The sequence below is a fragment of the Etheostoma spectabile genome, unplaced genomic scaffold, assembly GCF_008692095.1.
Source record: "Etheostoma spectabile isolate EspeVRDwgs_2016 unplaced genomic scaffold, UIUC_Espe_1.0 scaffold00010040, whole genome shotgun sequence".
In the NCBI taxonomy this organism is placed as follows: Eukaryota; Metazoa; Chordata; class Actinopteri; order Perciformes; family Percidae; genus Etheostoma; species Etheostoma spectabile.
This window is the reverse complement of record NW_022603783.1, coordinates 1-12,500: the sequence shown is the minus strand read 5'-3', so window position 1 is coordinate 12,500 and position 12,500 is coordinate 1. Positions and strand designations below refer to the sequence as shown.

The window sequence follows — 12,500 nt, the reverse complement described above, 5'->3', positions numbered from 1 at the left end:
ATCCACTCAACATCCTCTGATCTTAACTATTAGCCGAAATAATTCTTAATTTCTGCCTTTTTAACTAAAAACGTACGTATAATTTGATATAAATGAGGTTTGTTGACCATGAATTCCAAGAACAAGTGTAAAACCTGTTATTAGACCAGCTCAGGTTTTTTTTTTTTTCTTTTTTAAACGGCAAAAGCATTTAAAAAAAGTGACTAATAAATCAGAAAAAGTGACAAATACATTGGGAAAGCACAAAAAAATATTAATTTTTAATTGTGACCTGGAAGGACAAGTTCACAGTTAATGGGAAGACCAAAAACTCGCAACAGTTTCCGAGGCTTTTGAGCAGTTAGCATTGGTATCGGAACAACTCTGAACAGCATTAAATACACATATACATATATATATATATATATATATATATATATATATATATATATATATATATATATATACACATATAAAACTCTGAAGCTGACACAAACTCCTGCAAACGCACTCCTTGCCATGAAAGTATAGCCTGAAATATAAATACATACCTTGTGAATGCAGTGTCAAATATACCGTAAATTGGGAAACTTGACAAATGAACAATGAGTCGTTACTGAGGTGGGAGCTGACTGCGTCTCTAACATGTAACATCAAGGCACATAATCACTCTGTATAAAAGCTGTTGTTACCGACACTGCTCAGCTCTCCGCCCCCCCCCCCGCAGCATGGAGCCTAATCAGGAGCTCATGCAGAGACACACAAACTCTTCTTTTGTGGTTTTCGCTGTCGTTTGCAGGCTAAACGCTCGGAGCACTTTCTTTCAAAAGCTGCTAGCAATCCATTTTTTCTCTCTAGCGAGTCTCTACTTTTCTCAGTTTGACCCCAGTTCACTTAAAAGCCTCCTCGGCAGCCGTCGTTTTAACTTCACCAGCCTCTTGAAAGTCAGATTTTTTAAACTCTTTCCACAAACACACACCGGCTGTTTTTCGGAGGCTGTTTTTCGAGCCCTCGCTCATTCAGATCGTCGCCAGATAATGGATCCGGGATCATTACGAGACCACGAGAGGGTTCAGCCTCACGGCTCAGTGATCTGTCACTCAGTATAATTACTGTCTCCTCTCAAAAGCATCTTTACTTTTGTATCTTTGTAGAGACACACACACACACACACACATACACACACATACACACACACACACACACACACACACACACACAGAGCTTCACGACGTATATGTGACGTGAGCAACCTGTCTGAAAACTGTAAGTCTTCTGGTAGCTGTGCAAGAAAAATCTCAATCATTCCCAATCAGTAACATAGGCACAGGCTAATTACTGCTAACTAACATGCTAGTTAACATTAACATAGACACAGGCTAATTACTGCTAACTAACATGCTAGTTAACATTAACATAGGCACAGGCTAATTACTGCTAACTAACATGCTAGTTAACATTAACATAGACACAGGCTAATTACTGCTAACTAACATGCTAGTTAACATTAACATAGACACAGGCTAATTACTGCTAACTAACATGCTAGTTAACATTAACATAGGCACAGGCTAGTTACTGCTAACTAACATGCTAGTTAACATTAACATAGGCTCAGGCTAATTAATGCTGACTAACATGCTAGTTAACATTAACATAGGCTCAGGCTAATTAATGCTGACTAACATGCTAGTTAACATTACCATAGCCACAGGCTAATTACTGCTGACTAACATGTTAGTTAACATTAACATAGGCACAGGCTAATTACTGCTAACTAACATGCTAGTTAACATTAACATAGGCACAGACTAATTACTGCTAACTAACATGCTAGTTAACATTAACATAGACACAGGCTAATTATTGCTAACTAACATGCTAGTTAACATTAACATAGGCACAGGCTAATTACTGCTAACTAACATGCTAGTTAACATTAACATAGGCACAGACTAATTACTGCTAACTAACATGCTAGTTAACATTAACATAGACACAGGCTAATTATTGCTAACTAACATGCTAGTTAACATTAACATAGGCACAGGCTAATTACTGCTAACTAACATGCTAGTTAACATTAACATAGGCTCAGGCTAATTAATGCTGACTAACATGCTAGTTAACATTAACATAGACACAGGCTAATTACTGCTGACTAACATGCTAGTTAACACTAACATAGGCACAGACTAATTACTGCTAACTAACATGCTAGTTAACATTAACATAGGCATAGACTAATTACTGCTAACTAACATGATAGTCAACACTAACATAGGCACAGGCTAATTACTGCTAACTAACATGCTAGTTAACATTAACATAGGCACAGGCTAATTACTGCTAACTAACATGCTAGTTAACATTAACATAGGCATAGGCTAATTACTGCTAACTAACATGCCAGTTAAAATTATTAATTAAAGCCAAACAGCTAATGGAAGCCCAAACTATCTACGTTCTTCTCCTGACAATACGGTAATTTGTTGACTATGCAACAGTAAGTTGCGTGGTTATTAGCCAATTTTTACAAAAACGTCCGCTACGGAGCCTTTTTATACATTGTCGTGTTTCTTTAGAAATAAACAACGGACAAATAGAGTCTTGAAAACGCTTCAGATGGAAAGTTATTCGCTGTCAAAATGAATGGGAGTCAATGGGATGCTGACATGTTTAAACCGTTTAAATCTAAACATGCACGACTCACATCGGGGGAGTGACAGGCTGCAGGTTTTAGATGCGTGAGTGTTTTTATAAACGTGTGAAATGCGTTTTCAATCAAAGCCTCAGTAGGAAAATGTTGCCCTCAGCATTTTGTTGTTTAAATAAGCGTGTTGTGTGTCTGATGAAATGAAGAGAAGCTTTCAGAGGGCGGCTGCGCAAACAGCTTTCAGCTTTAATCAACAGGTTGAAGAGACTTATTCACCTCTTTGTTTCTCACTCTCTGCTCTTTGCCTTTCTGGAGTGATGTTCCAGCTTTTTGTCTGAGTGACTTAAAGACTTAACCCTCGTGTTGTCTTCCTGGCAAAATTAAAAATCAACACGTCTGTGGAGGCTTTTAATCAACGTTTTTACGTGACAAAACTTGTTTTAAAAAAAAAAAAAACTGCAAAAAAATTAATAAAAGTGACAAAAAAAAAATGGAAAAAAAAACATCAAAATGTTCATTTCGCTGCATCCCTACGACGCTGCATTAATGTGCGGAGTTAAATTGTGGAACAAACCAAATGAGAACCTAAAGCAAGGCCCAAACATATTCCTTTTCAAAAAAATGTACAAAGAAATTAGTTTTAGAAAGTATAGAGAAGCACTGTAGAAAGTTTTGTTTGTGTTTTTTGTTTTGTTTATTTATTTGTAAATATGTATGAGGGTATGTGTGTGTCATATATATGTATGTATGTATATATATATATATATAGCAACAGAATTATAAATATTATAAATTAAAGGAATGCAAGAATTAAAGGGGTAGGAGTACATAAGTTTTACTTCTTCCTACTCCTTTTCGCACATGTAATAGAGGGATGTTAACACAGAAAAGAAGGGTACTTTGTTATGTTTCTCTCCAATGTTTTTAAACATTGTTTTATTATTTCTTATTATTTTTATTTTATTTGTATACACTTTCTCTTGCGCGTTCGAAATAAAGATATCAATCAATCAATCAATCAATCCATCCCTACTACGCCTCACAGCTCCAGCAGTAGTTGTCATTCCTCCCACTTCCCCCCCGGAGGCCGAGCGCGGTACTGACGATAAAATCTAGAAACTCCTAGCGGGCCGTTGCTTCAGCTTCTTCACAACGCTCGAAGTTGTTAAAATCCCAACTTGTGCAAAGAAACCTGTTCGGTTTGACCCTGGAGGAAGGAAGTGAGATAAATAGGAGGAAAAAGTCCAGCTGGTCGCTGGTGTATTTCTTGTCTGAAGTGATATTGAAATAAAGAGTCTGGAGTCGAGGAGTGAAACCGACTCAGTCTGTCAGGATAGTCAGCTGTGGAAGTCTGTGTGAAGGTTTTTACCCCCTCGGAAATAAATAAGAGAGAGAGATTTCTTTTTGCAGCAGTTTGTGTGTGTGTGTGTGTGTGTGTGTGTGTGTGTGTGTGTGTGGTGTGTGTGTGTGTGTGGTGTGTGTGTGTGTGTGTGTGTGTGTGTGTGTGTGTGTGAGTGTGAGTGTGTGAGTGAGAGAGAGAGAGAGAGTGAGTGTGTGGTGAGAGTGTGTGAGAGAGAGAGCGAGCAAGCAGCAGAGTATGACATTAAGTTTTTAAATTTCATTTATTTGGTTACTACTTTATAATAAAGGGCTGGTTGCTGCCTGTTTTTTTGGGGGGGGGGGGGGGGCGCACAATGCTGCATGGAATTATGCGTTTATCTATTATTGCTTTTTGGACAGTGTTGGGGGGGGGGTGTGTACTAAAAAGGACTGAATGGAAGGCGTACAGACACAATAATCTCTGAATAAGCAAGATAATAACGCTGCTACTATTATTATTATTATTATTATTATTATTATTATTACTATTACTGTTCACCAGTACAACTCCTTAATTATGTAAATACTGTATCAGAACATTCCTTTAACTAGGGCTGTAGTACCCCAAGTCCAGTCTTGGACTTGAGTCCGGACTCAAGACCGTTTTTATATGGTCTCGGACTTGTCTCTGTCTCGGCCACTGGTCTTGCCAGATATGGCTTCTGGTCTGGACCGAGTCCAGGTGTCTTTATTTATTTATTTATTTTATTTATCGGTCTTGACTCGGACTGGAACCTTTGTGGACTCTGTCTTGTCTTGGACTGGAACCTTTGTGGACTCGGTCTTGTCTTGGACTGGAACCTTTGTGGACTCGGTCTTGTCTTGGACTCAAACCTTTCTGGACTCGGTCTTGTCTTGGAATCTAACCTTTCTGGACTCGGTCTTGTCTTGGAATCTAACCTTTCTGGACTCGGTCTTTTCTTGGACTGGAACCTTTGTGGACTCGGTCTTGTCTTGGACTGGAACCTTTGTGGACTCGGTCTTGTCTTGGAATCTAACCTTTCTGGACTCGGTCTTGTCTTGGACTGGAACCTTTGTGGACTCGGTCTTGTCTTGGACTGGAACCTTTGTGGACTCTGTCTTGTCTTGGACTGGAACCTTTGTGGACTCGGTCTTGTCTTGGACTGGAACCTTTGTGGACTCGGTCTTGTCTTGGACTCAAACCTTTCTGGACTCGGTCTTGTCTTGGAATCTAACCTTTCTGGACTCGGTCTTGTCTTGGAATCTAACCTTTCTGGACTCGGTCTTGTCTTGGACTGGAACCTTTGTGGACTCGGTCTTGTCTTGGAATCTAACCTTTCTGGACTCGGTCTTGTCTTGGACTGGAACCTTTGTGGACTCGGTCTTGTCTTGGACTGGAACCTTTGTGGACTCTGTCTTGTCTTGGACTGGAACCTTTGTGGACTCGGTCTTGTCTTGGACTGGAACCTTTGTGGACTCGGTCTTGTCTTGGACTCAAACCTTTCTGGACTCGGTCTTGTCTTGGAATCTAACCTTTCTGGACTCGGTCTTGTCTTGGAATCTAACCTTTCTGGACTCGGTCTTGTCTTGGACTGGAACCTTTGTGGACTCGGTCTTGTCTTGGACTCAAACCTTTCTGGACTCGGTCTTGTCTTGGAATCTAACCTTTCTGGACTCGGTCTTGTCTTGGACTGGAACCTTTGTGGACTCGGTCTTGTCTTGGACTGGAACCTTTTTGGACTCGGTCTTGACTCAGACTCGACTAGTCCTGGTCTTGGACTTGTCTTGGACTCGACTAAGGTGGTCTTGACTACAGCGCTGCCTTTAACTATGTAAATACCGTACATATCCTATGGAGACTGACGGGTTTGGTGGGGGTTTTTTGGATGTCAAGTGGTCTAACCCATGTAAAAACCTTGTGAAACAACATTTTCCACACTAGAAACATGATATAAATAGAAAAACCTTCTGTTCTAGCCTATAAAAATGTCAGAATCATCTACAGTGCTGATGATATTTCAATAACCGCCTCATACGCGCTTCAGGATGACGGCAATTAGTTACTAACAGACATTTACAAAGACGCATAGTCCTGCAACAATCTATTTATAATAACACCTCTTGGAAGTACCATCCATGATATACAGTAACATATTAAAGTTGTGGGAAGTTCACATAGCTTAAACTGTATGTTTCATACGTCCCGTCCAGGAGGGACAGATGAGACATTACGCACGTCCCACTTTTTCTGTGATAACTCCTCAACGGTTTTGTCCAAAGCTGAAAATGCAGCTGTATTTGACAGAAGACACGTGTAGGTTGCTACTGACTAAATATCAGCTTTCAGTGTGATACGACCGCTTTGTAAATTACGTTTAACTAAAAAGTGTTTCAACTGTCCCGGCTCTCCCCTACTTCAAAGCAAAAACAACAACATTCATCCTTTTCGTCCCCCATCACAGTCACAGATATAATGGCAATAAATCGGCAGTTCACGTGCACATCGAACCGCGTTGATACGACTGACCAACGATGGAAGAACACGTGAAGCAGGGAAACTCACAGAAGCTGCTGCTTCTTTCAGAAAGCTTTGAAAAGCTTTGAAAAGCTTTGAAAAGCTCGTCCTTTGTGTTGATGTTGTGTTCAGTCTCTGAATAGTTCGTTAATGTGTACGTACCGGCGCCTCTGACCTCACTCAACACATCCAACGTAACTCGTTACATAACTCGGAGACATTAGGCTGAATGCAGTTTTCTTTGTTCAGGTTATTCTTGCTGAGACTGAGCTGCTTTTTCTTTAACTTAATCACCGGTATCAGTAGTACTGACATGTACAGAGCAACCGTGACCTTTTGCAGCGTTGCTCAATTTAACACTTTTTAAAGTTTTCTAATCCGCTGCACAACATGTAATCTAAAAAGAAAACTTACTTAAATCCGTTATGTCCTTAACCCCTTAATCCGTGTTATTTTGGAGCAAATTGGTTGAAAGAAACCCCACATTTTTTTGGAAAAAAGGAGGACAATATGAGGTTTAACAGTCTATTTCTGAAGGGATCCTTTCTTTAATGTTGTCAGACACTTATTAGAATATTAATCTGAGTCTTTCAGCGGCAAAACAGGCACTTTTGTGAAGGTAAATACAAGTAAAACAATTACTAATAACTTACATTATAGCTCGCTGCTGCCGACTGCAGCGATCTCGCTTAATACCGAACCAACGTCGAAGATTCCTGTTCCCATCAGGCATTTAGACACAGAAAACATCAGAAAATAGGGTCCAGGTTGGTAAAAAAACAGTAGTTAGTTACACTTAAACCCTCGTGTTGTCTTCTCTGTCGGGACCCTCTCGGCTCAAACTGACCCGGGACTTATTTGGGGTTTTAAAAACAATCTAAAATATAAAAAATAATAATAATAAACTGCTGTTATGTCCCTAACCCTCATGTTGTCCTTGGGTCAAACCGACCCATTTTCAGTTAATTTCGTTGTTGTTTTTTTGTCACCAAAAAATTGGGGCCCATTGAAATAAGTGTAGAAAATGTCCAAAAACATCAAGAAAAGCACCCACAACATTGATAAAAAGTGGGAAAAGCTATAATAATGTCGTGTGACTTATTTGGGGTTTTAAAAACAATTCTGAAGTAACATTTTACTTCATAATATATCAACAAATATCGTCTTTATCTCAGTTTCCAACAGCTGAGATAACATCTATGTTCAGGGAATGCATCAGTCTCTACTAGCACACTATTAAACATGGAAGTGGGGTTTGGTTTTTGTGTCATAAGTTATAATTCATGTTAAAAATCCACTATGGAAACAACATAAGTGTCATATCCAGAATAATGTTCTGAGTCAGGAATACGTGTTTATCCCAGGAAATAAGGAAAGGACGCTGATTTCAGGTAGAAAACACGGAACTTGGACCATTTTTCTTCTTGTGAGAATTAGGAATTGGGTGAATTGGACCTGAAAACCAGACAAGGGTTAAGAAAAACCCCGAGGGTCTTATAGAAGGAAGAGAGGAATAATATAGATAATGAACAAGTTGTCCTAAGCAAAAAGCAACTGAATTAAAAATAAATAAAAATAAAAATTACAATAACTTAGATAGAATCCCAAAAATAACTGCAAAACCAGAGTTAATAAGTTAGTGTCACGTAGTGTTGAAAACGTCAAAAAAAGTGACAAACATTGAAGAAGAAAAAAAAAGCATCAAAAGTGTTGAAAAAGTTAAAAACATCGATTTTAAAAAGTGTTGAGTTTCTATTTTGACGGAAAGACGACACGAGGGTTAAACATTTTTAGATTTTCAGGTAGAATTTTTTTTTTTTTTTTTTTTTCTTGTTAAAAAAAATTAGGAATTGGGTCAATTTGACCCGAATATAATTCAAAGGTCAAAAGCAGCAATTAAGTTAAACGTCAGGTTGAGAAAAATAATAAATAATAAAATAAATGCTACATGGTAGCATCGTATGTAACGTTAACGTTATTCCGCCTCCTCCCTGGCTGTGAACAAGCTAAAACAAAAGAGTGTGTCAAGTGTGCAGAAGTGGAACTAAAAAAAACTATAACTTTCAAGATTATTATTATTATTATTATTAATATTATTACAGATGTGAACTAACCACAGTTGGCGCAGCTGAATGAATACAGTTGTTTCTAGGTTGACCTGTACAATTATATGTGGAACACTGCGACTTTAATTGAGGATAAATACGTTTTAATGGCCTTTCCTTTGAAACATAACTCACATTTCAGGGTTTTCGCCATGAAGTCGAGACACTACTTTGCATATTAATTTGGACAAAAAAAGATAAAGTGACATGTGTCTCCTTGTGACGTGGGTAGTGAAAACCCTGGAAGCAGGTAGAAGGTAAAGCTCTTAATAAATCATCTAAATCTGGGAACTAATTTATAAAATCTTCTATCTCTGTACCCTCAAATTACCTCCAACTGTTCCCTGAAACTAGTCTATTTTTGCCACTGAAATGACTTCATCGCGTCATTATCGGCTGATTTCCATCGGTCCGACTCAAAATTCACTGAAAGTAACGATTAACTTTACCTGAGGAACGTTGTATGGAATCATCCATGTTATTTTTGGGCCATTTGGTTGAAAGAAATCTAATATTTCCGATGTAAAACACTCAGAAACGGGTCAGACCGATCTAAAATGATCAAAGGTTGTATTTGACATAAATCGCATGCACTTTACAGGCTTCAGCTCCAAAACTTCAGCACATTGATGTAATTTTGGGGGAATCGTTAGGAATAATGAGGGTGGAGGTTATGCGTTTATCAAAGCACCCACTGTGCTTTTTAGGAAACATGAATAATTTAACAAACTAATGTTCTGAGGCTTTCATCAGGCACAAAGACTGGAGCTCGAGGTTTGACGTCTATATGAAATTTAATTAGATATTTGTGTTGCCTTTCAGCACACACACACACACACACACACACACACACAGACACACACACACAGACACAGACACAGACACACACACACACACACACACACACACACACACGGTGCGTTCAGGTACATTGTTGAGCGTCGGTCAGCACTCAGAGCCCACGCAGTCACTCAGTCCCAACACAACAGACGTGAGTGCTGTTTATTTTATTTTTGTGCTTTTTTTCCACGTTTTTGTCGCCTTTTCTGATTTATTTGTAACTTTTTCAGATGTTTTTGTCGCTTTTTCTGATTTATTTGTCAATTCTTTTCAATTTTGTGCTTCTTGGAGAATTTAAAAGAATTCTCTTTGAAGAAACTCAGATGTTTAGGAAGCTTTTAGAGGAAGAATGAAACAGAAATTTGGGATTTGGTCCAGGGCAAAATGGAAAATTAACTATTTTTTTGTGCTTTTTCAATGTTTTTGTCAATTTTTCTGAATAATTTGTTACTTTTTCTGATGTATTTGTCGCTTTTTCTGATGTTTTTGTCAATTTTTTTCCACGTTTTTGTCGCCTTTTCTGATTTATTTGTCGCTTTTTCTGATGTTTTTGTCAATTTTTCTGATTTATTTGTCAATTTTTTTCAATTTTGTGCTTCTTGGAGAATTTAAAAGAATTCTCTTTGAAGAAACTCAGATGTTTAGGAAGCTTTTAGAGGAAGAATGAAACAGAAATTTGGGATTTGGGTAAACAGTCCGTTTCCTGCAGCTCACTGCAATCAAAATATATTTAGTGGCTTAAATTTTCAATACAGACATGTGCTATAAACCAAACATTCATTTTGATTTATTTTAAATTAGAGCTTTTTAATACAACAGCAAGTTAACCGTTGTGTTGTGTTCCCGTTAACCAGGAACTTGTCCGTCCAGGTCAAAATGGAAAATTAATATTAGTTTTTCCAATGTTTTTGTCGCTTTTTTTATATGTTTTGTCGCTTTTTCTGATTTATTTGTCAGTTTTTCCCATGTTTTTTGACGCCTTTTCTTAATTTATTTTTCATTTTTCCAGCTTTGGTGCCTTTTTTCAAAAAACCTGAGCTGGTTTAATAACAGGTTTAATAACTCATTCTTGGAATTCATGGTCAACAAACCTCATTTATATCAAATTATACATAAGGTTTTAGTTAAAAAGGCAGAAATTGTTAATTATTTCGGCTAATAGTTAAGATCAGAGGATGTTTAGTCCGGATACTGTTTGGAAACCATTAAAAAAAAAAATTAAATTGCTTTAAGATTCAATGAAACACCCCAAAAATTCAATGAAAGTAATCATTAATTTACCTGAAGAACGTTGCATTTTATTTTTTGAGCAATTTCATTGAAATGAAATCCATATTTCTGATATAAAACACTTAGAAACGGGTCAATTTGACCCGAGGACAACACACGGCTTTACTGAGGACAGACGTTCTCTGATCTAATCTCGGGTAAATTTAATATGAAACGTGTGATTTTGCTCCATTTGTTTGTTTTTCATCTCTTTACCCCATCATTAGACACGGAGGAATCCACACAGCAAGACATTGACACCAACATCAGACCAGACTTCACGTTATTTAACCCGTTATTCTTGGTTCTTATGTTTCCTATTGTTCCTGAAGGCCACTGGACCAGAGCTCTGACTCGTCAGCAGCCGGCAGCCGATTGGTCGACCCAGTCCCACAGGTGGACGGAGCCGTCCGAGGCGGCGGACAGCAGCGTCCGCGGCCGCTCGGGGTGCCACGCGTGGGCGGAGACGAAGACGTCGTCCGACGGCGACGAGACGGCGTGACCGCGGTGCTCGAACAGCGGCTGGACGTCCCCCCGCTGCTCCGTCCTCCAGACGGACGTCTCGTAGATCTGGACTGCTCCGCTGAGACCTGCAAGACAAGAGAAGAAGACATTAACACTCATGTTGTCTTCATGTTATCCTCATGTTGTCCTCATATTGTCTTCATGTTATTCTCATGTTGTCTTCATGTTGTCCTCATATTGTCTTCATGTTATTCTTATGTTGTCCTCATATTGTCTTCATGTTATTCTTATGTTCTCCTCATGTTGTCCTAATACTATTCTCATGTCCTTATGTTATTCTCATGTTGTCCCCATGTTGTCCTCATGTTGTCCTCATGTTGTCTTCATGTTGTCCTATATCAATGTTCTTTTTAATTCCCCAAAATAACATGATTGATTCCAACGCTCTTTGCCAAGTACAAATCTCTACTTTCATTAATTTTGGGTCTTATTTAATTTCATAGCATTTGAAAAAGTGTTTCTTAAATAGTATTGAGTAAAAGTTGACATATTCCAGTCTGTGATCTCTCAAACATTAGGTATAATTTCCTATAAATGAGGTTTATTGACCATAAATTCAATAATAACTGTAAAACTAAAGTTAATAAGTTAGTGTTACGTAGTGTTGAAAACGTCAAAAATGTAAGAAAAAGTTAAAAACATTGATAAAAAGCACTGATTTTTAATTTTGGAGGTAAGACAACTCTCTCTCTTCCTCTCCCCATCTGTCTCTCCCCCGTCTGTCTTCCCCCCCCCCCCCCCGTCTGTCTCTCACCCGACACGGCGATGCACCCGTCCAGCGCCGGAGCCCACGACACTCTGACATCACCCAGGCTGCAGCGATGCGATTGGACGTCCAGCTGAACCCGGCTCACAGCTTCTCCCAGGTCCCTCAGGTCTGAAATCACCACCTGTCCAGATGAGGAGACTCTGACGACCCTGTCTCCTAAGGCGTCCGTCCACCAGAGGACGGAGTCCCCCCGGGACGCCGGTCCAGGGGAGACCTGGGGAGCAGCAGGCGTGCGAGTGTCGGCGATGTAGACGTCTCCGTTACGGCAAGCGGCGAGGAAGACGGCGTCGCTCACGAACTGTAAAGAACTCAGAGGGTCGGCGGTCCGTCTCTGTTGGGACAAAGGGACACAACAGGACCTGTATTGGTATGGTATGCATGGACCCCTTCGTCTCCTCCAGGGTCCAGGATTACTGTGACACACTTCTCTCTCATCGTGGATCCCCAACGAGAGTCTGCAGAAACGACCAGTACAAGGATCCTGATGAGACCACATCACAC

General features: G+C 39.3%; 1 protein-coding gene and 1 long non-coding RNA gene across 2 annotated transcripts in view; one reads left to right on the top strand and one right to left on the bottom strand.

Annotated features, from left to right (window-relative positions):
- LOC116679263 (uncharacterized) overlaps positions 1-11,281 on the top strand; it is a 15,454-nt gene extending 4,173 nt beyond the window's left edge. The window contains exon 3 of the long non-coding RNA XR_004329477.1: positions 11,038-11,281. This is a non-coding gene — a long non-coding RNA (uncharacterized LOC116679263). The remainder of the gene's footprint in view (positions 1-11,037) is intronic.
- wdr73 (WD repeat domain 73) lies at positions 10,643-12,321 on the bottom strand (the record flags this gene model as incomplete). Its single annotated transcript, XM_032508944.1, is given in 2 exon segments — positions 10,643-11,295; positions 11,985-12,321. Coding segments are annotated over 2 exon segments (570 nt in total), but the record flags the coding sequence as incomplete, so codon positions are not given.
- Between the last annotated feature and the right edge of the window lie 179 nt (positions 12,322-12,500).